Source organism: Lepisosteus oculatus, chromosome 6 (assembly GCF_040954835.1).
Source record: "Lepisosteus oculatus isolate fLepOcu1 chromosome 6, fLepOcu1.hap2, whole genome shotgun sequence".
Classification (NCBI taxonomy): domain Eukaryota; kingdom Metazoa; phylum Chordata; class Actinopteri; order Semionotiformes; family Lepisosteidae; genus Lepisosteus; species Lepisosteus oculatus.
Window position 1 is genome coordinate 2,095,036 of NC_090701.1, and position 23,684 is coordinate 2,118,719.

Consider the following 23,684-nt stretch of genomic DNA (forward strand, 5'->3'; position numbering starts at 1 on the left):
TACGCTGCCTGCTTTTCTAAATTTAGTGATTATGAGGATAGCATTAGCAAATGCTACTGTAAGTAGTGTTTCACTAACTGTACCACAGGGGATGAAAGAAAGTACAGTTCAAAATAGACTCAGGTGCCGGAAAGTGTCCTTTCGTTACTGGCTAGACGGCAAGATAATTTCATCACTTGTACTACATTTCACAGAGGTAGTTTTTTTATACATATTCCTGTAGTGGGAGGAGCCCTGGCTGCACCAGACAAGTTCCTCTGCTGTAAATCCTGTTGTTAAACAGGAATGAACTTCACTTAGGAAGCGTGGGTGAACGTACTGCGTGGACATGCAGCGCGACTCTGAAACCCAAGACTCTACCCAGCCGGATCCTTGAGGGAACCTGTCTTTTTTTAATTTTGTTTTTGCTTCTTTATTTCGAGGAAAGATCAAACGGCTCATTTCCCGAAAAAGGAAAGCTGCTCAAAGCGAAGAGACACACGCTCGTATTTTGACCTCTTAATGCCTTTTCAATCCAGAAGAGTCATGAGGAAGGGTTTCTCAGCCAGATGGGTTTTCCAGGGGTGGATTATGTTCATGCTGGTGGCTTTTTGCACACAGGTAAGAAGGAAATCATATGTTTTTAACTTCACATGCGTTTCCCTTAGAATAATAACATTGAAGTATGTTTGTGTAATTGAACTTCGTGAAATTGTTCTTAAATAAGAATCCAATTTGTTAATTTGTATTATAAAGAGAGAATAAATAAATAAAACTAACGATAATAAGCAAATCAATAAAACTAACGATAATGGGAAGTATCTGAGCTGGTTAGCTTGGAATTAAAATCCTTAATTCATGACAATTTTAAAAAGTTTGATGTATTAAATGTGTTCGTGTATAATAATGGTTTTGCATTTATTACAGCATGCGGATCAATTTACTGTGATACTGTAGGTCCAGGATATTAAGTTTTTTATTATTTTGAACTGTCCTTTGGCTCTTGTCTGCAATAAATGGTTCTGTACAGCCGTGTTTACACGCTTCAAAGTTTGATTTAACGAGAACCAGAGAGCTGCATGATCTCCCTCCAGGAGATTTTCTTACCACTAAACCTCAGAAATCTCGCAGGGAACGGCAACTCATTGCCAGATTTTAATTTGTTTTGTTCTGGCATTCTACAGCTTGTGTGGTGGGAAGTCTAAACAAATTTCTTAGGACATGCTGGTGACTTTTCTTCATTTGCATCTGTTCTCCCTATTTATCTGTGGTGTACGACTGTGCAGTTGGCTGTCTTAACAGACGGCCTCCAAAATACTTGACTGTAAAATACTGCTGGATTTACTAGCAGTGGACTTACCCTAGGTGTCTTCCCATAGATTTTGTCAGCTTGTTTCTGTTTTGTCTGTATCTACTTTGTTGATGAAGTGTAGAACGTTATTGAATGTACTGGTGCCTGGAGTGAGAGGACATTGTACTTCTTGGTTTAGGGAAGAGCATCGCCTGTCTTCGATTCCTCCCCGTGTTTTGAAACAAGGAAATTAACATTAAAAAGGCTGAAAACTAATGGAGGGCAGATATTAGACCTGCAGTTTTTCAAATAAGGGTGACGACTTTTCGATCTATGTTATTTCTAAGAAGGTTTTTAACACTCGACTGTACATGTCTAACGTACTGTAAACAGGTGGTAAAAACGGGTAAAACTAAGTTTGTTTTCCCACAGAAAGCCCATCAGATGTTTCATTCGTATTATATAATAACACTAAGACGTATTCAGACAACTGTCCTGTGGAAATGGCCATTCATACCTTATTATCACTGTGCTGGCAGGCTAATTTGATCTCAAAGCAAAGTTTAAAAGATATGATTTCCCTGTTCTGAGAAGAATGCGGCAGCTGAAACGCTGCCTGGAAACACGTTGGGCTAAGGGAATGTCAGAGCCGAGGAAAAAAAGAAACTACTGAAGACCTCCTGTTCCGCGCTGTTTTTTTAAATTCACAATCGATGAAAACTGCTAAGCTAAATTAATCGGTTCTTAATTTGTACACGAGTCACGTGTTAAGGATTTTGTTTTCCATGCGCAGCTTGCTATCAAATGTTGCAGGTTTCACGAATACGTGCTGGTGCAGAAACCTGTCATGATGCCAGAAATGATCGCCGTGTAAAACTAACACCTCGTCTTGGGGTTTACAATATTACTGTTGATCATGTTAACAGCCTGCACGTGTAGGTCAAGGTGCAAAGTAATTTCATACAGGTGACGCTGAATTGCAGTGAAATGTGTGGAGTGGGTTAAAAAAGACATTTACCCGTATTCTGAACAAAATTCAGGCAAAAGCGTGAACCAACTTTAGTGGGGTCATTTTGAAATTTGTCAGAGCAAATTTATTTTTTTACAGAACTGGATGGAAGCTGTTATATGCTCGATGAATTAAAATAAATTAAAAAAAATGTTCAGAAAGAAAAGCAGTTTTACTGCTTTGTTTCAATCAAACAGCGGTTGATTGACTACAGCTACAAAAGACCATGACTTACGACACCAAGCTGATCTGGGTCAGGTTATCAAGGCGTGATGGCAGTTATGCAAATTTCTGCAATGGTTTTGTATTCCTAGATAACTCACATAAAATGATTCCCAGCTCTGAACTGTACAGGCTTTTCTGCTTTGGTGTGCTGCCAGGGTGATTTCTGCGATGATTGGCACAGAGAATCGTGATTTTAACTCCCCTCTTCAATTAACATCGAGGGCGTGTGACGTAAATTGGTTGAAAACTACTACAGTATATAGGGCAGTGGATAGAATCGCACGGAAACAATAGTTCTGAATACATAGTACACTCTGATTTTACAGTAGCTGCTGTTTTAATGTATATACTGTAAGTATATTCGCATTACCCCCTTTATATGCATGTTGAACAGTACCGAACGGTCGTGGTGGTTGTTTTTCAGTATAGTGTCTGAAAAGTCGGGTTGTTGTTCCTTGAAAACTGTTTTTAAGAGGGAAAAAAAATGTTATTCTCAAGTGTAATTTTTTTTTAAAATAAATGTTATTCTCTAGTTTACTTTTTTGATGTATGAACCTATTAGATTTACCGCTGAACAATACTGTAACACACACACACACAGATGTGAGATACTTTGAAGAACTGGTGTCAATTACGACTTTCACAGGAAGCGGTAAAACAGAGGTCTTCCCAGGCGATTCGGCAGATTTCATAAAGGGTACTCTTCGCCCACAAAACCTTTTTTCCACACGATTTATCCATTTATTTCATAATCCTAGATCAGTTTAAGAAGAAAAAAAACATCCTCCCCCAAAATAGCAGACAACTGAACTCTTTTTTTCTTCTTCTTTTTTACTCCTTCAGCATCAAGACTTTGCAAATGGCCCTCCGGTTACCATACTGTATATTAAGGTCATTAAGGCCATTATAAAATGGCATTCGGTTCTGGAACACTGCAAATGTGCATCACATCCATAAATCCTGTGGCCATTTACAGCCAGTATTCACAAAGCCCTCTGTGACGCCTCTGCCCTTCGTGTTGGCTGTGGGGTACAGCAGGAAACTGCTGCTCAGGTCTGTACCTTCAGAGGCAGGAGGCCCAGAGCAGATAGTCAGTCAGTCTAGAAACTGGGCGACACAGACAGACCCATCTACAGAGGGCAGGCTTCCACTGGCAGCAGGGAGAAACAGAGGTAGAAACAGAATGCACGTTCCGCTGCGACGTGAGAGGTATTCTGGCGTTAGACAATCATTCTGCCCCAAAATAACAAATGTCACCCTAGAAATCCCACACCTGCCGGAAGAATCGGAACAGCTCCCAATCCTACTGGGAGAGGGATGAGGGAACTCAGTTGAACTGGCAGCCCAGTAAGTGATCTCTGGTCACAGCCTGAGGAACAGTGAGCCTGTCCCCCAGTAATAATGATAATAGTAATAATAATGATAATAATAGTAACAATAATAGAATATGTCTCCTGTCACGGCCTGAGGAACTTTGATGAACCTGTCTGGCAGTACGTCTGTACTGTCTGGTTATACCTGTGGTATATTGTATGCAATTGTCTTATGATGTTTTTGTATTGTAAATGTCTGTAGATGTTGTGTTCATTGTATTCGCTTTGGCAACACTGAAATTCATCGGTCATGCCAATAGGCCTGTTTGAATTGAACATCTAGGGAAAATGGCCATATGGTAGCCCTTCATGGTCATCTCCTCAGAGTTCCCACAGGACAGGTCAGAGAATACAGCAGATACTTGCTCAACACCCCTTATTCTTTACAGCGCTTGACCTGTGAAGACTAGTGTATCTGCAGTTCCTGGACAGACAGATTTTCACTCGCAAACCTCACACTGACCGCTGACCCAAAACAGACTAATCAGCAACTTGCACTTGAGTTTGTACGTACTGATCATACAGTATAGGTCATGTCGTAGAGGACTGGAGTCGTAGCTTGCATGAATTCAGAAATAATAAACACGGCTGACATGCTGGTTAGCCGAGCAGCCCCAAAAACCCCATAAAAGGCATCAAAAGGAAAAAGAAACCTATGTTCTAACAAATTAACAACATGAAATAGTTGATTAGAAATTTAGAAAAAGACGCAGCAGTATACATCAGAACTAAACATAGCTTAACTATGCAGATCAGAAAAGATAAAATGCGTCTCCCTAGGAGTAGAATGTGGTAGTTTCCTAAGAAACATAAGACAACGTGCAATTATGTGGGGCGTCGCAAACCAGGCATTTCTACATTTAGTGAATGACAGACATTTTGCTTTGCATAATTATTCTCATGTACTGACACAGCGGAAGGCACTGAAGGTTTCCAGTCTTCTGCTGGTTTCCGTGACTTGGTAAGAACATGACAGATATCCCTCAGAAGTGAATAAAGACAGATGAAAATGATTCAATCACAGAGCCGAAATGAGTAAACTCACTATTGTAATGGTTTAGGTTGTAGGGAACTTAAAAGAACTAAACGTTTTTTAGGTCTTTTCCACAATCTCGCCTTTGACAGCCCCCGGAAAAGCCAAATTATTATTTTTTTTTCAATGCTTCTGTTTCATAGAGGAAAAGGCCATATCAAGGACTTCACATAAATCCCATTGTAAAAACTGAAATTCACAGAGTACTGACAAATAGAAATGCACCATGTGTCCCATCAGACAGCTTTACAAAATCCAGTTAAACACTGAATGTCACAAGAAGAGACTGCCCATCACTTCCACCCACACTCGGCATTACAGCAGTGCTCAGAGGCAGGGGAGCTGAGGAATTGCCCAAGTTCTCTTTTCTTTGCAATGCCTGTCTTCCAAGAAATGCTCAGAGACATTAAAGATGCCGGTATTGTAAGAGACCTGAGTTGTGATTTAATGACGATGAATTCTAAAAAGAAAACTATCAGGAGGCCCTGAAGAGCACAGTGCTGTGGATAAATGTGCTCTCACCAATTTCCCTTATTGCATTCTGCTCCCTGGACCGCAGAAACAGTCCTCAAGGTCATTTCTGCCTTCCCTGTATCACTTTTACATGTCTAGACTGCTCCACTGTTAAAACAAAACTCCAAATGCAGTGACTCGGTTCTCCTCCGGCTGATTGAACTGTAGAAACAAACGACAGAGGCCAGCTGTAGAACCTGTCGTTATTTTAGAAGTAGATTATTTAGGTAGAGGGAAATGGCCCGCTCACCCTGCCCTACCAATCTGTGCACTAGAAATGTTCTCCACAGAACTGTAAGCAGCCCCTCCTCTCCTCAAGCCCATATCTTCTCCCAGTGACAGGAAACCACTCACCCTGTTTTCCAGTGAATGGCAGATGACAGCTCTCTGTCTGATTGACCAGTCTTACAGTCCTATTGGATACAAGTTCTCACAGACCGATACCGTTACCTTTTCTTTGAAACACCATCGCATGTCATGTACTGTGTATCTTCACAGTCTCGGTCTTTAGGTCACTACAGCTTCAGTTTGACAGAGCACATCTGTTGATGGCACAAGCCAAACTGAAACTTTAAGACCAAGAACTTGACAAGAATTGGCAGGGCGATTTGGCCTTTCATCTCCAGACTTCAGTGAAGGAGATTGCACAAGCTGTAATCCGCCTTTATCGGTCTACAGTAAATGAATGCTGTGACATGGAAACCTAGATCACATGTAAATTTCCATTAAATAAGGAAACAAAAATGCTTCCTCTAAATTCCCCATGATTGATTTACCTTCACAGGGCTCTGAAAGGAGGAAACACACGATGAGATATTAAGCACTGTACCAAGATGGGTCTTTTCCACTTGTATTTGTCTGACAGATTATGGTATCTCGAAGTAATCTGCATTGATGGCATTTACAATGAAAGTTTGGAATGGACAAAGTCCGCCAAGTTCATCTGCTCAAAATCGTAATAAATTTCCCATTTCCAAGATAAAAAAATATATGAATCCTGCATATCCTGTATCCTGTATATAAGCCTTGTTTTCTTGTACATTGTCTACTGTTTGTCTATATATTGTCTTGATCCACTGTCTGCACTTTCTGTTTTTAAACTTTTTTAACAATCGAGAGACTTTGTGTAAGTAAGAATTCCATTGTACCAGTACGTGTACCGGTTACATACAGCAGTAAAGTTCCTCCATCTGTGCAGCTGTCCCCTTGGTTCCTAGAGTCTTTTGGCTGTTGCCAAGCAGGTTTAAACACATTTAGCTATACCTGTGTATAAAAAAGAAACACATTTCGATACCTTTAATGCTTGGGTGTTAGTATTCCTCATGAATGTTTTTTTTAAACTCTCAGCATTGTTTTGTTTGTTAATCTGTTGTGCTCATGTCCATCGATTTTGAATTGCTATAATGCCGCCTATTGCTCTACCTGAAGAATGCTTCATATTAACTGTACTTACTGCCCGAAAACACAAAAGGGATTTAGTGGCTAAATGGCTTTCTTCTCAGTGGCTGAGCTCCGTACAGCACTGGCACAGTTGTTCGATGATGCCCTTCATAAAGGTATCACATAAGCAAATAAGTCATCGTTAATCAATGATACTCATTTCTTTCTCACAAGCACGTTACACTATATCTTTGACTGTTCCTGAGCTGCCAGTTCCATCTCACAGACAGATGTGCAGTGAATCCCTCAAAAAGGCAGACGTGACCGTGTCTTTGCAATGTCTGCACACGCTGTTGCTTAAGTACTGTCTGTACAAACTAACTACCTCTCCTAATTACAATTGTTTTAGAACAAGTCCCGGCTGTAGGCGTTGTGGTATTCTTCAGACTCAGTCTCATCTAAGTGAAATTACGCCGTCTGTAAGAACACTCCCTCGCAGACCCCTGTGCCACTTTTCCAGGGCTACAGTATCTCCATGACCCTCAGCACTGCGACCTGCCCTGCCAGAGACCGAACCGTAAAGTGTGTAAACCTGTCAGGGAACACACGGTCCCAGTACTTCATTCATAACAATTTCAGTTCCAAAACATGCTATCAAAGCAAATTGGTGAGGTCACTAAGTCACTAACAGCAAGTGAAATTCTGCAATTTCCCTCACGGGATCAATAAAGTATCTATCTGAAAGGAAATGTCTGCAGAATGAAGGCTGTGCTATACATTCGTCTAGTGAAGTATCTGAGAGAAGATTTGTTTCCTACTTATGGCGTAGAGAACGCAAAAACTTAAAATAATCGAATGTACAGGAGGATACAAATTTCCTGCTCAATGCATATTCCCAAATTCTAATTGAATGAATGCAATTGGATGCAAATGCAGACAAACCAGCTGCAGGGAGAATTATAAACAAACATTCAAATAATGTCTCACTAACTTCTACTATATTATATATTTTACTATAAGAAAATAAAAGGAATCTGGCACATTCAGTGTAGCTCAGTCTAGACCTGCATGAAATCTTTCACTGCAGAGTTTAAATTTTGTTTCATTTTCTGTTTTTTTTTCTGAGATTGCTGACACTAAGTTGTCAGTTAATTCTCACAAAGTTGAATTTCTTCTGATGGAATTGATTATGTATTTATTAGTGTAGTCAAGTGTTGTGTCACACCTGCTGCTGCACTTGGTCAGGGTCCTAAAAAGGGGGTGACCAGTTTCTCTTGCTCTGCTCACCTTCCTGGACCAGTGTTTCCTGCTCCTCACTCCCAGTGCGAGTCTACATCTCTTCAGCTATGAATGAATACTGGCAAAAGTTTTCTCTTTTAAAGGAGTTAATAATGAAGGAATAATTAACAATATTGACATTCAATTTTTAACTACAGATTCGCACTTTTATCTGTGTGAAATTGATGCTGAATAAAAGTAGGCCATTTAGGTGCCATGACACTTTTCTTCCTGGGATCGGTAAACCAGGGAAAAATGTTGAATATTTAGTCTATAAACCTACGCAGACTAACTAACTGTAGCATTTCGTTGGTCTTCAAAGCATGTTCCAAGGTCTACTGAAAACAGAATGTGTGCACTTGTGGGCGTAGATAAGTTGAACTCATTTTTTTTTTGTAAAAGTTACATTTTTTTTAAATGGGCAAATTGTTTCAAATCATCTACCATGCTTGTGGACGTATTTCCTTTCATTAACTGTGAAGAACGAAATGGCACTTCCTGGTGTTTAAATTGATTTATGCCGATTATTAAATTACCAAGATCAAAGGTTCTGTAAGGTTTCCTAACACTTTCCCAATGGCCCTGTCTGATTTACTTTCTAAGGCATGAGCACTTGAATCCGTAATTACTCCAGGGTTATGCGTAATTACTCACTTATATACATCTGATAAACGTGTATTTATGTGTGAAGATAGACTGAATCAAAGGGCGAGACTCTTGAAAGGGCTCGGTTCAGCAGCAGGTGATGCAGTTGATTTCCGTTGCCCGATGCGACAGGGCTTTGTTGTTGCAAGCTGCATATTTATCTGGAACCCGGCTGGTGTGACGAATGGGAACATTCCAGACTGTGACACTGAGGAGCCCAGTTCTGGGGGCAACCCGCTTCTCTTGGGGCGTGACTGAGTACTCACTGCAGCGCAAGATCAGCACACCCCTGTTATCTATTAGGAGGCGAGCCTGCTGTGTGTCTGGCAAGATAACTGTCCTGTTGCTCTACACTGTCATGTCACCTTCTTACAGAAAATCAGACGGCTGAACGCATTCTCTCAAAAACAGAGAACTGTATATGCAGCCCATTCCTAATTTAATCATGGTGCACCAGGAAGGAAGATGCAATATATTCAAAATTTGAAAGAATGTGCTTTTTTATATTCTTTTCAGTACCCATGACCTGCCAAATTAGTACGCATAAGCCACAGTACAGGCTAACTCTAAAGCAATTAAAAGTGTTTTAGTTGGGGTTTTTTCCTGGCTGGAAGGCACACTTTAAAAACAGCTCCCAGACTGAAGCATTAAACATTGCAAACAATGCAGAATGATGATAACTGTAATGTAAAAATGTAATTAGTAATACATTTTATTTTTGAGCACTTTTTCAATATACACAAAGCTTTTCAACAGCTTGCAAAATAAAATATGTGATAGAAGCAAAAAAGAAGAGGTACAAAGTCACATAAAATTGGCTTTGGAAACCACAAGTAAAACTAAGCTATACATTATCTATTATAAGCACTAAAGAAACTCCTTAGTCTCAGTTTCTAGGGAATTTGGGCAGTGGCCTCCATTGATATAATTCTGCACATCAGAAAGATTTGTCACTAGAGAGTAGAATCTGTCCTCAGTAAAGTGAGAAGGCTCTGTCACCAGTGAGTGGAGTCTGGTCTTCAGCAGAGTGAGAAGGCTCTGTCACCAGTGAGTGGAGTCTGGTCTTCAGCAGAGTGAGAAGGCTCTGTCACCAGTGAGTGGAGTCTGGTCTTCAGCAGAGTGAGAAGGCTCTGTCACCAGTGAGTGGAGTCTGGTCTTCAGCAGAGTGAGAAGGGTCTGTCACCAGTGAGTGGAGTCTGGTCTTCAGCAGAGTGAGAAGGCTTTGTCACCAGTGAGTGGAGTCTGGTCTTCAGCAGAGTGAGAAGGCTCTGTCACCAGTGAGTGGAGTCTGGTCTTCAGCAGAGTGAGAAGGATCTGTCACCAGTGAGTGGAGTCTGGTCTTCAGTAGGATGGGAAGGATCAGTCACCACTGAGTGAAGTCTGGTCTTCAGCAGTGTGAGAAGGTTCTGTCATCAGTGAGTGGAGTCTGGTCTTCAGTAGGATGGGAAGGATCAGTCACCACTGAGTGGTGCCTTGTCTTCACTAGTCAGTATTGGACTAAGCACTTATACTTTCTTTTTGAGACCCATTTGGTGAAGCGAGATACTCTGTGTCTTTCCTGGTTCCTTTTATCAAAGGAATGTGTCTTGGTTGGGTAATGTGTCTTGTTTCATAATTGCTTTTCTTGTTAATATTATTTTTCTCATCAACTCGCTCTATTGGGAATAGTCTTATGGCTTCACATCCTATGTAGCAGGGAGAGTACCTGCCAATGGGATCGTGCGACATGCTCACCTGTAAGAGGCACTTATCTGCTGATGTTCTGCAAGCCCCACAGCTCCTGGCAGAGGCCGGTCACTGCAGGCTGCAGGCCCTTGGCAAGTTATAGGATTCGCTCATTCACCAAGCCTTAAGGGGAGCTCTGGCCAGCAGCTGTCCGCCAGCCCTGGCCTGTCAGATTCCCAGTCACAGGCAGTCAGTGTGGTGACCCAGGCTGGCCGTGACAGCGTCTGGCCACAGGCTCTGTTTTCTGAGCAGCACCTTTGTTCACTGAGAGCCACTTGCGAATTTTTTTTCAGGATACCAAAAAGGCATCTTGGCCTGAAAACGTCAGTGTTTTGACTCATCAAAAAATTACCCATTTCATTTTTTTGGGGTTTGTAGCTGAGTGTGAGTGTTTACTTCTTTTGCTCTACTGAAATGTCATACGAGAAGATGTTTTGGTGCTCATATCACCATCTTCCCTGCATTCTCATTGCATTCTCACTTCATTCTACAAAATGTTAAGTCTACAGACTTTGGTTTATACTGTAGATGTTGTTTTTTATTCATGTATTTTCCTGCAAATGCTTAATCACACAAACAAGTGCTCCCTTGTGGGCATGCTTGTCTGACAGATAGAAAAGGAAAAAGCTGAAGCATGAATGCTCCTATGCAGTCCTCAATGTGCTCCTTAAATAAATTCAGAAACAAAAAGCTTTCACTTCTCACAGAATTGTTTTTATACTCGTTTTTTTTCAGGCAGCCTTGGAAAATGGAAAATGCAACCAGCGGCAGTACCTTAAAGACAAGAAGTGTTGCAGTAAATGTAAACCAGGTAGACTCTTTCATGTGTGTCCAGTGCAACAGTACAGTACATTGCTCTGTTCACTCCCACCACTGTGAATGAATTCCAGAACAGTTCCACTCAACAATGTGAGATCATTCTCAGATCGATTCTATTCTTGGCAAGAGTGTCATCAATGAAATTCTTTGAAATAGAGTAGGCTGTGGAAAAGCAATCAAGCAAAACGTGCAAAACATGAAAGCATCGCACACTGCATTTCTGAATCCATATGATATTGTCTTCCCAGATAATGATAAAATAAACCCAGGGTCTGTAGTGTTCTATGACACTTGGAAACATTGTAATGCACTTGGAATCTTACTTTCAGTGGATTTTCACGTTTCCAGAACTGCACTTTGTTGCAGTATAGAAAATGAAAAGCATACCGAAATCGCTGAGCATTGTGTAAGCACCTCATTGTTGATTTCAATCACAAGGCTTTGGAGAATTCCCATGTAACAGGCTTGTGTCATATTGTCAGATAGGACTGTCGTAACACTTTCTCAAAAGATTTATTTCTCAGAACTGTTCTTTTTTTGTTTCGTTATGCGAAGAGCTCCGTATATATCTGGCATTATAAAAGCATGTGATTTAATCGCTGGAAATCCCAGGCCACATGCTGCTGAGGTTATAGCAGAGAAGGACAGGGGCCGGCCAGGTCACCCACAAGTTCTGGTCTTTAGGGAAGGGATGTTGATATCAGTTCATCAGTCTGTTGACAGAACGGGCTGCAACAGCAGGAGCTGGCCTGAGCTGCTCACCAGGCCCAAGCCTGAAGGCTTGGCTCTAAACACCTTGAAAGTGGTTCCTCATCTTTGTGAGGGCTTGGCATTGTGAGATCTCCCTGCTATAAAGCACAGCATTCCTCCCCTGCTTTGGATAGTATTTGAAAAATGCTGTTGCAAGGCTGCATGATAAGGAGCAAAGTGTGAGAGAGGAGTATGCTCACAGACCCGCCCATAATGCTGGTTCATAAATCCCCACTTACAAAATCTCCACACACAGCAGAGAGCAAATTGCATCATTTTAAATCCACTTGGAGGGACAATTGTGGGATGCCTAGGTTATAAGCAATTGCAAACTAGGATAAAATCTGTGGACTGAAACAGAAACTTTAAGAGATGGGCACTCAGTCATCCGAGCTGCATAAATAATTATTGTCTACATTTTCCAATGGAGTTCCATTAAGGTTAAATCGTATACGTTTTCTTTTTGGACACAGGCGAATTTATGACAGCAAGGTGTACTAACAGGTCGGACACCAGATGCCAGCCCTGTAAAGACAATGAATACCAGCCAGATTGGAACCAGGAGGAGAGATGCCATTCACAGAACGTTTGTGATGAAGGTTAGTAGCTACAACTGTTCTCTTCAGCAGAGATGGCTACAAGTCTGGTGCGGATTTTAATTGTGTAGTATACTGTATGTTCATGGAGTTGTCATTTAGACCTTAAGAGGACACCATATCAATTCTGGCTTGATGATACAATTACAGCCACAGAAAAGGTAGACATCATGAGAACCGCTGACCGAGGTGCAGCAGAGTCACCTCTTGTTGACCCAGATGCTTCTCTCTGTATTTGCCCAGCCCAGACACACTGGTGATGAAATTGACAGTTGGGGAGAGGAATTATTAATAAGCAAACTCTGAGGGGAAGTGTCCCAGTAGAAAAGGAAGTCTCCGACATCCGATAATTTGCCAACTGTTCTATCTCCTGACCTTGTGGTCATGTGTTTTATAACTCCTTCTTACATCTACACACAAGGGTGTAGAGAAATAAACAGCTCATGTGACAGCCTTCAATGTGTAGTGTAATTAAAGGACTTGAACAGATTATAAGAACACTGCAGTTTATTTGAAGTTTTTATCTTAATCTTACTTCCTCATGCGTTTGTACAAAAGCATGGTTGAGGAAAGAACTTATGTGTCTCAGGAAATAATATTCCACATTCATAGATTTTCAGTAAAAATGACACACCCCCCGGGTCCTGAGGGTGAACTTGATTAGAGGTATCCTCTAAAAATCTGTGTGTGTGAAATGAAGACCTTTGTAAAAACCACAATCATGGAAACGCAAAGGACACACAAAGGACACCCATAACAAAACACATTCTGAGCTGGAATTTGGGAAATTGCTGTTGTTTCTGCCACAATAAATGTGCATATACTAAGAATAGTACAGTATTATATTAAATTATCAGTATTAGCATACTCTAATAACTTTTAGGGATTAATAAAAAGAATCATTAGTTCCCTTTTCACTGGCACAATGTCTGTAATGGGTGTTTACAAAATTAATTAATGTGTAAATCAAAAATATCAATTAGAAATGGCATTGTAAGCCGAGCAAATAAAGAGGAATACAAGGAATTTCCATACTTTATTTATGGAAAACAAATGGAAAAGCACAAACCTGTTCAGAATAAATTTTAGAATTATACATTCATTGAAGTCTTTTCACATGCAGCAAATTTATACTTTTACTGTTGTAAAATACTGTATATATTGTAATGGTTTTAGCCAAGTACAGTATACACAGACACAGCAAATATTCGAATTAAGTATTGTCCATTGGCCAACTTCAATAAACTTTACTATAACTATTAAAATGACTACAACAATATTGTGGCTACTCTTATTATTAATAACACTCTTTAAAACTGTTTTGTGCAAGCGATTAGACTCGTTAAGACTCACACATCTGATCTGAAATATATGCACAGTGAGTCCCGCAACCAATCCGATGTGACCAGGGCTGGGTTTGGTCTCGTCCTTTTTCCCGTCAGGAAGGGGTTTCAAGAAGACGAAGACAATAAACCTCACAGCCTTGGTGCCTTGTGAGTGCCGGCCTGGCTTCCAGTGCTCGATCTTAAACTGTGTGTTCTGCGAGAAGGTGGAGGAGTGTGAGCCCGGGTACGGAGTCACATTAGAAGGTAACTGGCACGGGCGCTATCTGTGTATTTGTGGGCACGGTGAGACAGAGAATAGATAGATGGATAAGACTTTATTGATCCCAAAGGGAAATTGATGTGCTACAGCAGTCCAGCCCAAGACCAGCAAAAAACAGACATCGGAATAGATGAAAAATTAAATTACTTATGGTAATACAGAATAAATATAAAATAAATACATAGGTGTGTGCAAAATATGCTCATAGTCACTGTATAAACAATAAAATATGTGCAAGGTGTGCGTAGGTATATACAGATTGAGTGTCCCAAAAAAAAAATTACAATGGAGCAACATGCTGTCCAAAGACGAGCAAATGAAGGGCTAACAGTCCTAGCCTAGGGCAGCGCTAAACACCCTGACAGCCGCTGGGAGGAAAGACTCTAAGATAGTTCGTCGTCTGTGCGATCTGTAAGTTCAGATGTTTCAGCATCTGTTTCTGATTTTTTGGGGGTTTGTGCTCACCAGAGTCAGGCAGGACCGCCTGCATGAAGTGCACGGAGGGATTCTTCTCCAACGTCACCTCAGCCGCAGAACCGTGCAAGCCCTGGACAGAGTGAGTGTCAGCCACGGCCCTCTGCTTCTGCTCCGCCACTTGACCCCTGGGTTTTACAGTCACCGGCACAAGAGCCGGCGAACGTTTTAGAGAACATTTCTCAGACATTTTGCATGGCATTTCTTTATCGTAAGGCACATTCCATCACTTATTTCAGATGTTAACGTTTATCAGTGTCCGACTGTCGCCCAGGACACATCCAGTAAGGTGAGAAGTGAGAAGCTGCTGCAGGACCAGGGCAGAAATCCTTTGTTTACACTCCCCAGATCTTGGAATTGTTCTCCAGATCACCTACTTGTCACAATCTTTTTTTTTTTCTTAAGAAAGCACATTCATTAAAAAAAAATACGCCTTATGGAAATACAGTGCTGTCCATGAATCTATCATTTCACTTGCCAGCGTGTACGTTTTCCATGTCCCAGCCACGTGGTAATGGGAAACTCGGCACCAGACCTGTGACAGGATCAGATTTTATTACCCCGACCACTCTAACTCTGCATACCCTCCTGTCGAGTGATCGATTTGGTCCGAGTTGTCCAGAAAGAATGAAAAGGAAAATGAGGCAGTTGTCCTAGGTGGCGGGCGCGATGGCAGGCCGTGTGGGAAGCCCTGCTTGCGATTTCCTGGTCAGGGGCTGTGGTCCCGGAGAGCCAACCGCAGTGCGGCACGATGACTAACTCCAGCACCACTTCCCTTGGAAAGAGCTGGACTGGTGCAGCCAGTTGTGTTTGTGGTGAATGTCAGACTGGGATAATTCAAGCTGATGGAAATAGAAACACAACTGTCAGCAAAAAAAAAGAGAGAGAAAAAATATTTGGTATTATTATTATTTCCTGCAGTTGCAGAGCCCTTGGAAAGACCGAGGAACAGCCTGGGAATGAAAAAACAGATGCAGTATGTGGGGTGCCCATTCCACCATTTGACGGTATGTTACTGTTTTCCCCCATTTTGATATTATAACTCGTTCTTCTTGTTGCCTTGAAGGTGGCTGTTCCACTGCATTTTCTTAAAAAAGCCCTTCAATTCAGCGTGAGTCAAGCAAATATATTTAGAACAAAAACCTTAAATAAATTGTATTAGAAGAAAGCATATCATTCTAAATAGGTACTTACTATATGTTAGGAACATGCCTGAATTTAAACAGCGACCATATTAATAATCCATATCTACTGCCAGAAGTATTTTCCTTGTAACACTGCAGGTATAAGCTCCACAAAGCCAGGAAACAGCTCATCACAGCACCTCTGACATAGAGGACACCTTGTTCCAAGAGGAGCGCAGGCGGCTTTAGTAAAGCTGAATTTTAACGTTCTGCGTTTTTTTTATTTCACACCAGGCAATGGCACATTACTGGGAGTGGTGATTGGCTTGTCGGTTATCATTGTGATATCGTTTGTCATGCTGCTCTTGGTCTGCAAGAAGGACAAGCTGAAGCCTCTGTCGGGTGAGTGACCTCCGACCTTACCTTCTAGTACCAGGGGCAGCACAAGCAGTCAGAATGGATCCCCTGTGGACTGCATGGAAAAGACACGTCTTGTGTGTGAAAATCTAACTTGAGCAATTAGAACTTACTATATCTACCTGTCCACATACTACATAAGCACACGTGTACGTTATAGATAAGAAAGAGTGAACCTCTGACCTGATGGCTGCTATTCTCCCACCTCCAGAAAATCTTCGCTCATGTGTGCTTAATCTGAAGAGAAGCAGGAAACCACAGGTAAGGGAAATGTGCATGTTTGTATTCTCTGTAACATTTTCCATTATCCTGTTCCCTTTCGCCCCCTGGGCCTGGGATACTGTATCTGTCAAACATCGATATCAAGAATAAAATCTGATCACTTTGCAATATGTCTGACCCTCAGGGCCACTTAAAATGTCTTCTGAGGAGTCAGACTATGCGCTGATAAACTTAATGACCAAGTTTTGTTGCGAAAGCTGCAATACTAATAACTTGAAGTGTTGGTTCTGTTTAATCGATGCTTGAAAGTTGCTCTTTCAGAGAGTGTGACATTGAGCAGGAAAAAGCTGACTTCTTTGTGGAGGGGGGAAAAATACAGAGAAAAGCTTCGTGAAAATTAACTCTTACTCTTGTATACCACACCCAAGTTTTTCATCTTACCTAGGAACACAAAACAAGTTTGAAAGACATTTAGTTGCAGCCCAGTGACAGATCAGTAAATTGCTAGCAGTTAAGTAATGAATGGCTTCATTTTCACATCACTGCAGTAGAGGCGGTTCGGAGTGCGCCTGATATAATCGCACAATCCGATGACCTGTCCATCTTTCCCGTTTTGCAAAGGAGACGACCTCTTCCTACGAAGCCTACGGCGGGCCCCACACGTGCTCCCGGTACGAGACCACGTGCCTGATCAGAAACGAGGAGAGCGCGCCCGATTCCCTGAACACCTGCTCGAACGCCGGCCTGCCGAGCGGCGACAGGGCCCCGGTCGAGTCGGACGAAGGGTGCGAGTCGGCGGGAAGCAGCAGCAGCGGCAGCGGCGAGCCGTCCGAGTACGACCCCTCGCCGCCCACGGCCTCCAGCTCCTGCAGCTGCGTGCTGTCCCTGAAGGAGCCCATGGAGGTGGGGGAGAACGAGGACTGCAGCCAGGCGGTGGCCAGCGGCATCTCGCGGAGCTGCTCCTGCGACGGCGAGAGCGGCGCGGGCGCGGCCGGGCACCTGCAGGAGCCGCCGTCCTGCGGGGGCGCGGCGGGGAGCCCCAGCTGCCCCTGCGGGCGGGGGCCACGCCTGGACCCCGACAGCAGGGGGCGCCACCGGAGCGGAAACGCGAACGAGCCGTGCTGCTGCAGCACCGACTCCACGAGCGCCCTCGGCGACAGCGCTGGGGACGTTTCCCTGGAGGACCTGAACTCGGAGAGGAAGTCTCCCGGCCACGACACCAGACCTCCCAGACACACTGCCGAGCCCCCGTCAGCCTCGGGTAGGTGGATGCCCACGTGCTTTTACTCGTTAAACAAACGCGGGTCATACTTTATCACTGGGATACAGTTGCCATGAAAACACGAAAACGGAAAGTAGAATATTCCACTGATATCAATGATCTAAATCTGACTCGAATACAATTGACCTTCCCTGAACATTTTAGCAGTTTAGGAAGAGAGAGGAGAATGTGGAAACTTCCTGGACCTGATTTTAAGCACCTTAAAGGTGGAGAATATCATCAGAGATATAAGTATTGTGTTCGCCATTGCAATTTACTTCATATGACCATATATATTCTTATTCTAACAAGACGCAAATGAAAACTTCTGCATGGACATCCCTCTGAAAACGTGATTGTTACAGCAAGGCAAATTGCACAGAATCTTGCGGCTGTGACTTTTGAAACTATTGTTGAATGCGGTCCAAAACACACAATGAGGGTAATTTTGTGTTCCCCAAAGCTTTAATGACATGATTAAAGCTCTCTTCCAGTCAGCACTTTGGCATAACTGTTTAAAATCCAGAGGTTTTCCTGTTCCAGATGTTTGTTCAGATGGTTTGCAGTTCAGATTATATCTTTGTTTATAGGGGTAAGCTCTTTTTCCATTCGCCCATCTTCCGAGTCTCAGAGACACTGTCCGCCTTGACTTTGTGAAGGCAGAGCAATGGCAGAAGCTGGAGGGACTGCTTTGAATTGTGTTTTTGATCATGGAGTCAGCTCCTAGAATTATTTATTTGTATAGACAAAAGCCTTGGCACCTTTAGCTAAATAAATCATAGATGACAGTAGTTTTTGTGAGTGAGAACAGAACTAAATTAAAAATGTGGTAATGCTTTATTTGAATGTTGCTGCATGGTGGCTTCATAATCCCTTCATTAATGCTACACAAGATGATATAATCGCGTGCGTAATGCTTTATAGGGGACATGCGCAAATATCGTAATGTGTGCAAAAGAGGTCAAGACATTTGTTTTAGCATCCCTGATAGTGCTTGGAACGATGCATGTGACATACAGCTTCATGCACAGTATGTCATTTGTACGTCCCTGTATAATAGCATTATGTGTGGCATTATAGTGTCTTGTGTGTGATGGGATTCTGCCCATTATTTAAATGAAAAATTCAAATGAAGCATTACCAAAAACTGCAGTGAAACGAGAATCCCATTCTTTAAAAATCAAAACCCCCCAGTACTGAGGTAAGAGTGAAGATGGATGTTTGTGGAAGACAAAGGTGTTTTGTACCCCTTCATTTCAGCTGTGCTCAGCTCAGCAGCACCACTCAGCAGCTGTAAAATCACAACCTGTCCTCTCCCAGCTGAAGCAGTCCAAATGGCTCATGTAAAGTAGTACTTCAGGGTGGCCAGTGTTTCTGATATGCACAAGTATCTTAGATTTATTTGAACTCGTTGACTTTGAGGACTCTCACTCCACTGGAATTTTGCATTCAGAACCAGAGGAAAATGAGAAAATGAAAATGGTTCTAATCTAACTTACTTGACATTTTGGAGTTTATTTATATATTATGAAGCAGTCGGTAATGACTAATTGGTAGATGAACACTTACTCACCAGACATTTGAAGCCTATATATATGAGTGGATGTGGATATTATTAAACTTCGGAAGTACTTACTGTTTGCAGAAGTAAAACAGGAACTTCTGCAAACTGCTACCTTTTTTTTGTTTGAATGCCGGGTATAAGAATTTGCAGTGCTGAGGCTCGATGTCTCTGTCAAACAGCAGCACTCATCTTTAGATAGAGCTTCATACGAACTTATGAAGTGCAGACCACTGTAAGTTCAAGGTCGAGGGGTCAGACTTTGCACAGATTTGCACAGCAAATATACCTGTATAGACTTAAATGAGCCAGCAGCCATATCACCCTGAAACTCACAATGGGAAGCCCACTGAAGCTCAACAGGTATACCTGGATGGAAGACATCCTGGGAAAGCTAAGGTTTCTGCTGGAAGAGGTGATAGAGAGGACCAACAGGGGGCGCTCACCCTGCTGCCTGTGTGGGTCCTAAAGCCCCAGTATAGTGACGGGGACACTGTACTGTAAAAAGGCGCCATCCTTCAGATGAGACATAAAATCGAGGTCCTGACTCTCTGTGGTCATTAAAAATCCCAGGGTGACTTCATCACTCTGTTCCGCTCCCCACTGAGAGCTGGTGTGTGGGGAGTGTACTAGTGCATCATCCAGATGGGGCTGCACACTGGTGGTGGTGGGAGGGGATCCCCATTACCTGTAAAGCATTTTGAGTGGAGTGTCCAGAAAAAGCGCTATAGAAGTGTAAGGAGTTATTATTAACTATTGAAAGAATCTCATGTCATGGGAAACTAGAGGGAGTGTGGCTCGTTGTCAACAGTGAATCGTTGAGGCCTGCAGTTCTCAGGGCCGCCCAGGTGTGGTGCTGAAGGCAACGCAGGGGAGGTAGGTGAGGCTCACAGTGGGCTGCAGCCTGGCCTCCCTGTGCTCAGGAGCCAGCAGGTGAGCCAGTCCCCAGTCTCGCCACAGTGTCCGTGTGCCCCAGATCTGAAACATTGCGAGGTTTTTTACAGCTAGTTACTTGAGAATGAAATTCTTCATGAACTCCTTTCAAGCCGTTACCTTCCTGCAAATAAATCTACAGCCGTGGGTCAACGGACAGCACAGCAGCGCAATTTCCACGAAAGATAAAGTGCTCGCTTGTGCATTTAAGTGCATTTTCGTCACTTGCTCCAGATGCTGTAGGGCCTTCTGTGCGTGTTATTACCATGGCAGCCAGATTTATTTAGTACAGCAACGAACGTTCCCTAGCTTCTAGCTCGTGCCCTGTTGCAACCCATGAGCAGTCGCCACTACACGTGTAACAGGCGCCGGTCTCGTTCTGCAGGCAGCGTGACGGGAAACAACAACACCACGTTCATCTCAAACGGACAGGTCATGAACTTCACGGGGGACGTCATCGTCGTGTACGTCCGGCAGAACTCGCACGGCAGCAGCGGGACCCCCGAGGACGGCTTTGCCAGCCCGGTCCAGGAGGAGACCGGCGCGCCCAGTTTTCCGGGGAGCGCCGATGCGAAGGAGGAGGACCCCGTCCAGGGGAACGCCGCACGTCCCCTGCAGGAGGAGACGCGGCACAGGAAGGAAGGGCCCTTGAGGAACACGTCTGTGCCCGTGCAGGAGGAGAGCAACGAGTGGACCCAGCAGAAATGCGTTTAGACACCAGAAGCGTGGTGGACTGGTGTTTTGGAATTACACGGTGCCTTAATAGGACACTCTACTTACCCACTCAGGGTGCTGCAGGTAGCACTGGGGCAGGAAGGACTTCTGCTAGGACTTTGTCTTTTAGTTTTTAGTATTCCGGATTGCGTTGCTCAAACCGACAGGGCAATTTCAATTACAATAAAATGCTATGCATTTGTTAAATTATTTGAAGCCTATTTTTTTCTCAGCTTTAATTGATTTTCAGTCCCAATTCTTTGACTAGTTACTAGTATTAGTAATGACTGGCATTTGCAGATCCTGTGTTCTTGAACGAGCATGAGGTCTTGAAATCTAGGATTCAACTTAGTTTTGTGTGATGCAAATAGACACAAAAAGCTAGCTTCCATTTCAGTGACTTCTTCAAGTTGTTGGTAAAAGACTGTTGGGACAGTAATAACAGTGCCTCCCAATGTTAGGTTGGGTTGAATGTAAGCTATAATGTCAGAAGAGTGCATCTGTACACTGTATTTGCTGTTTCCTTTATTCCTGGGGCCTGAGGCTACACTGGATCAACAGTTAAGGGCTGTTACACGAAGAAGGGTTGTGTTGGGAGACATGGAACACCTCGCTCTTTGTTGTTTGAGCCCATCCAGCGAAGCCTCAGAGTGCAAACACTGCTGGAGAGTGAGGCGGAAGAAGGAAGGAGCTGAACAAAGAAAAGGAGAAAACCTCTGTACCACTTTACTTGAGGCATCACCTGTCAGGCATGTTAGCTGCGTGTTTGCCTTGTAATGCCTGGATTTCACATCACATGCATCTTGCTGTGTAAAGAGTGGCTAGGCGCTACTTATCTCTCATCAATAATAACAGGGTAACATACAGCCCTGAGGCTTTCACTGGCTCTTAATGAGCTGTGTTTCAGTAATGACACAGTAATGCTTGTCTAGAAGGTACCTGTTTTGAAGAGTTTTGTCACTTTCTTGTTTCAAGGTTCCGCAAACGTTCAGCCCATTTGTGTTAGTATTCCTGTCTTAAAACCACCCGTTCTGTTCCCAGAGCATGAGAACACCCTCACTCCCACTTGCTCTTCGTCCTGTTAGAAAGATTCTTCTTTTGTTGTTTGCTTGATGCCACCTGTAGGGAAGAGAAACGGATTGAAAGGCCTATACAGTAATTAAGTGATACATTTTAAGCTATTGAAACAAAAATGGATTTAGTTTTTATAAGCATTCTAGAAAGCTATTAAAGGTTCATATATATATATTAAGAGACATCACAGGTTGGGAATGGAGAAATAAAATTAATATTTTTTCATTTACATGAGTTTTGCCTTTTTTTACAATTTTATTTGGATATGAAAAAGATGGAGCAACTTTGCACTAGAGAATCTACAAATACTGCCCTGTAACTTTCCATTTAAGGGGTGTTCAAACTGCGCCCTTGTATAAAATGTTTTGTATTGTGTCTTTAACATGTATAAATGTTTTTTTTATAAGATTTTGTCTTTTAGTCTATTTTTTCAGTCTTATGTTCAAATACAGAATGCTGCCACATTTTTGCCTCTTAAAAATCTTTGAACATTTTCTTGTGATTTTCTGTAATGAGCCAAAAATAGATCATGGAAAAAACCTATATATAAAATGAACAACAGAAGTTCTGGAGGCAGGTTAGATCCTATTTCAGTTCTCCTATGTACGTCTGTCAATCTCTTGCCTTCTTGACTTCTCTTTGCATGTTTCTCTGACGCCCCACCTGCCACTCCATCTACACCCCTGTTGTAGCTCCCTGGCTCATTCCTCAGGGAAGTGAGAAGAGGGTTCGTCAGACTGTTGTTCTCTTAGCTAGGAGAGTTCTTTAAAATAACCTCTAATTACCATTCATTAGAATCTAACCGACCTGCTCAATTGATTTTTGAATAGAGTACTGAAGGTTGATGTTGTCACTAAATGGGGTGTACAGTATACCAGATGTTTGTGAGGGTGGTTAGATCCAAATCTTGCCTACTTCCACAATCCTATATATACATGTATCTCTCTCACCCTCTGGCCTTTTCTGTGCATGTTTCTCTCACACCCCTCCTGCACACCCCTGCTGCAGCTCCCTGGCTCATTCCTCAGGGAAGTGTGTGTGAGTCCACTCGGCCTCATCCATACAGTCAGGCTGCTGTTCTCTCAGTGAATTACCCCAAATAACCTCTAATGCCTTCATCCCTCTATCACACTTATTAAAATCTAACTGAATTACTGAGTTAAAGGTCGGTATCACATCAGCGATGCAGGAGGAGAGTCCTTTGTTATCAGAATGAAGTGAGTTATATTTCAAGGCGAGCGCTTCCATTCTTTGACGAGTAGTTTTTAATTCATGTGAACTGCAGCAGAAGAAGACAAATATATACATACGGTATACCGTATATTGTGTATATAAACACTATTTTAAGGCACATAGGAAATAATGACAGATTGTTCTCTGGCATGCATGTGACTATGAAATATCATTCTAAGTAGACATTTATTTTAAGTAAAAGTTTACTGACATGTATTAGTGTAGATCATGTCTTTTTGTTTTGTTTCTTAAGAGCTTTAATTTTAATATCTTTTATTTTTTTTATAAATTAAAGCAATCTTATGTTTTGGAGGAACTTTTTAGTACATGAATACATACAATTTCCCATACACCCAAGTAACTGAAAATACCTGACATTTTCTGTAGTCTGGCTAAAACAGTAAACTACTGAACTTAAAATACACTGTTAAGTACATATATTTAGTAAAT

General features: G+C 42.4%; 1 protein-coding gene across 1 annotated transcript; it reads left to right on the forward strand.

The window, feature by feature from the left end:
- The first annotated feature begins 267 nt into the window (after window positions 1-267).
- tnfrsf11a (tumor necrosis factor receptor superfamily, member 11a, NFKB activator) lies at window positions 268-22,407 on the forward strand. Its single transcript, XM_015354607.2, has 10 exons — window positions 268-600; window positions 11,187-11,262; window positions 12,494-12,619; window positions 14,059-14,205; window positions 14,690-14,777; window positions 15,617-15,702; window positions 16,114-16,221; window positions 16,448-16,497; window positions 17,080-17,719; window positions 20,599-22,407. Exons 1-10 carry the CDS (start codon window positions 502-504, stop codon window positions 20,925-20,927), a joined length of 1,749 nt encoding a protein of 582 aa, XP_015210093.2. The 5' UTR covers window positions 268-501; the 3' UTR covers window positions 20,928-22,407.
- The last annotated feature ends 1,277 nt before the right edge of the window (window positions 22,408-23,684 follow it).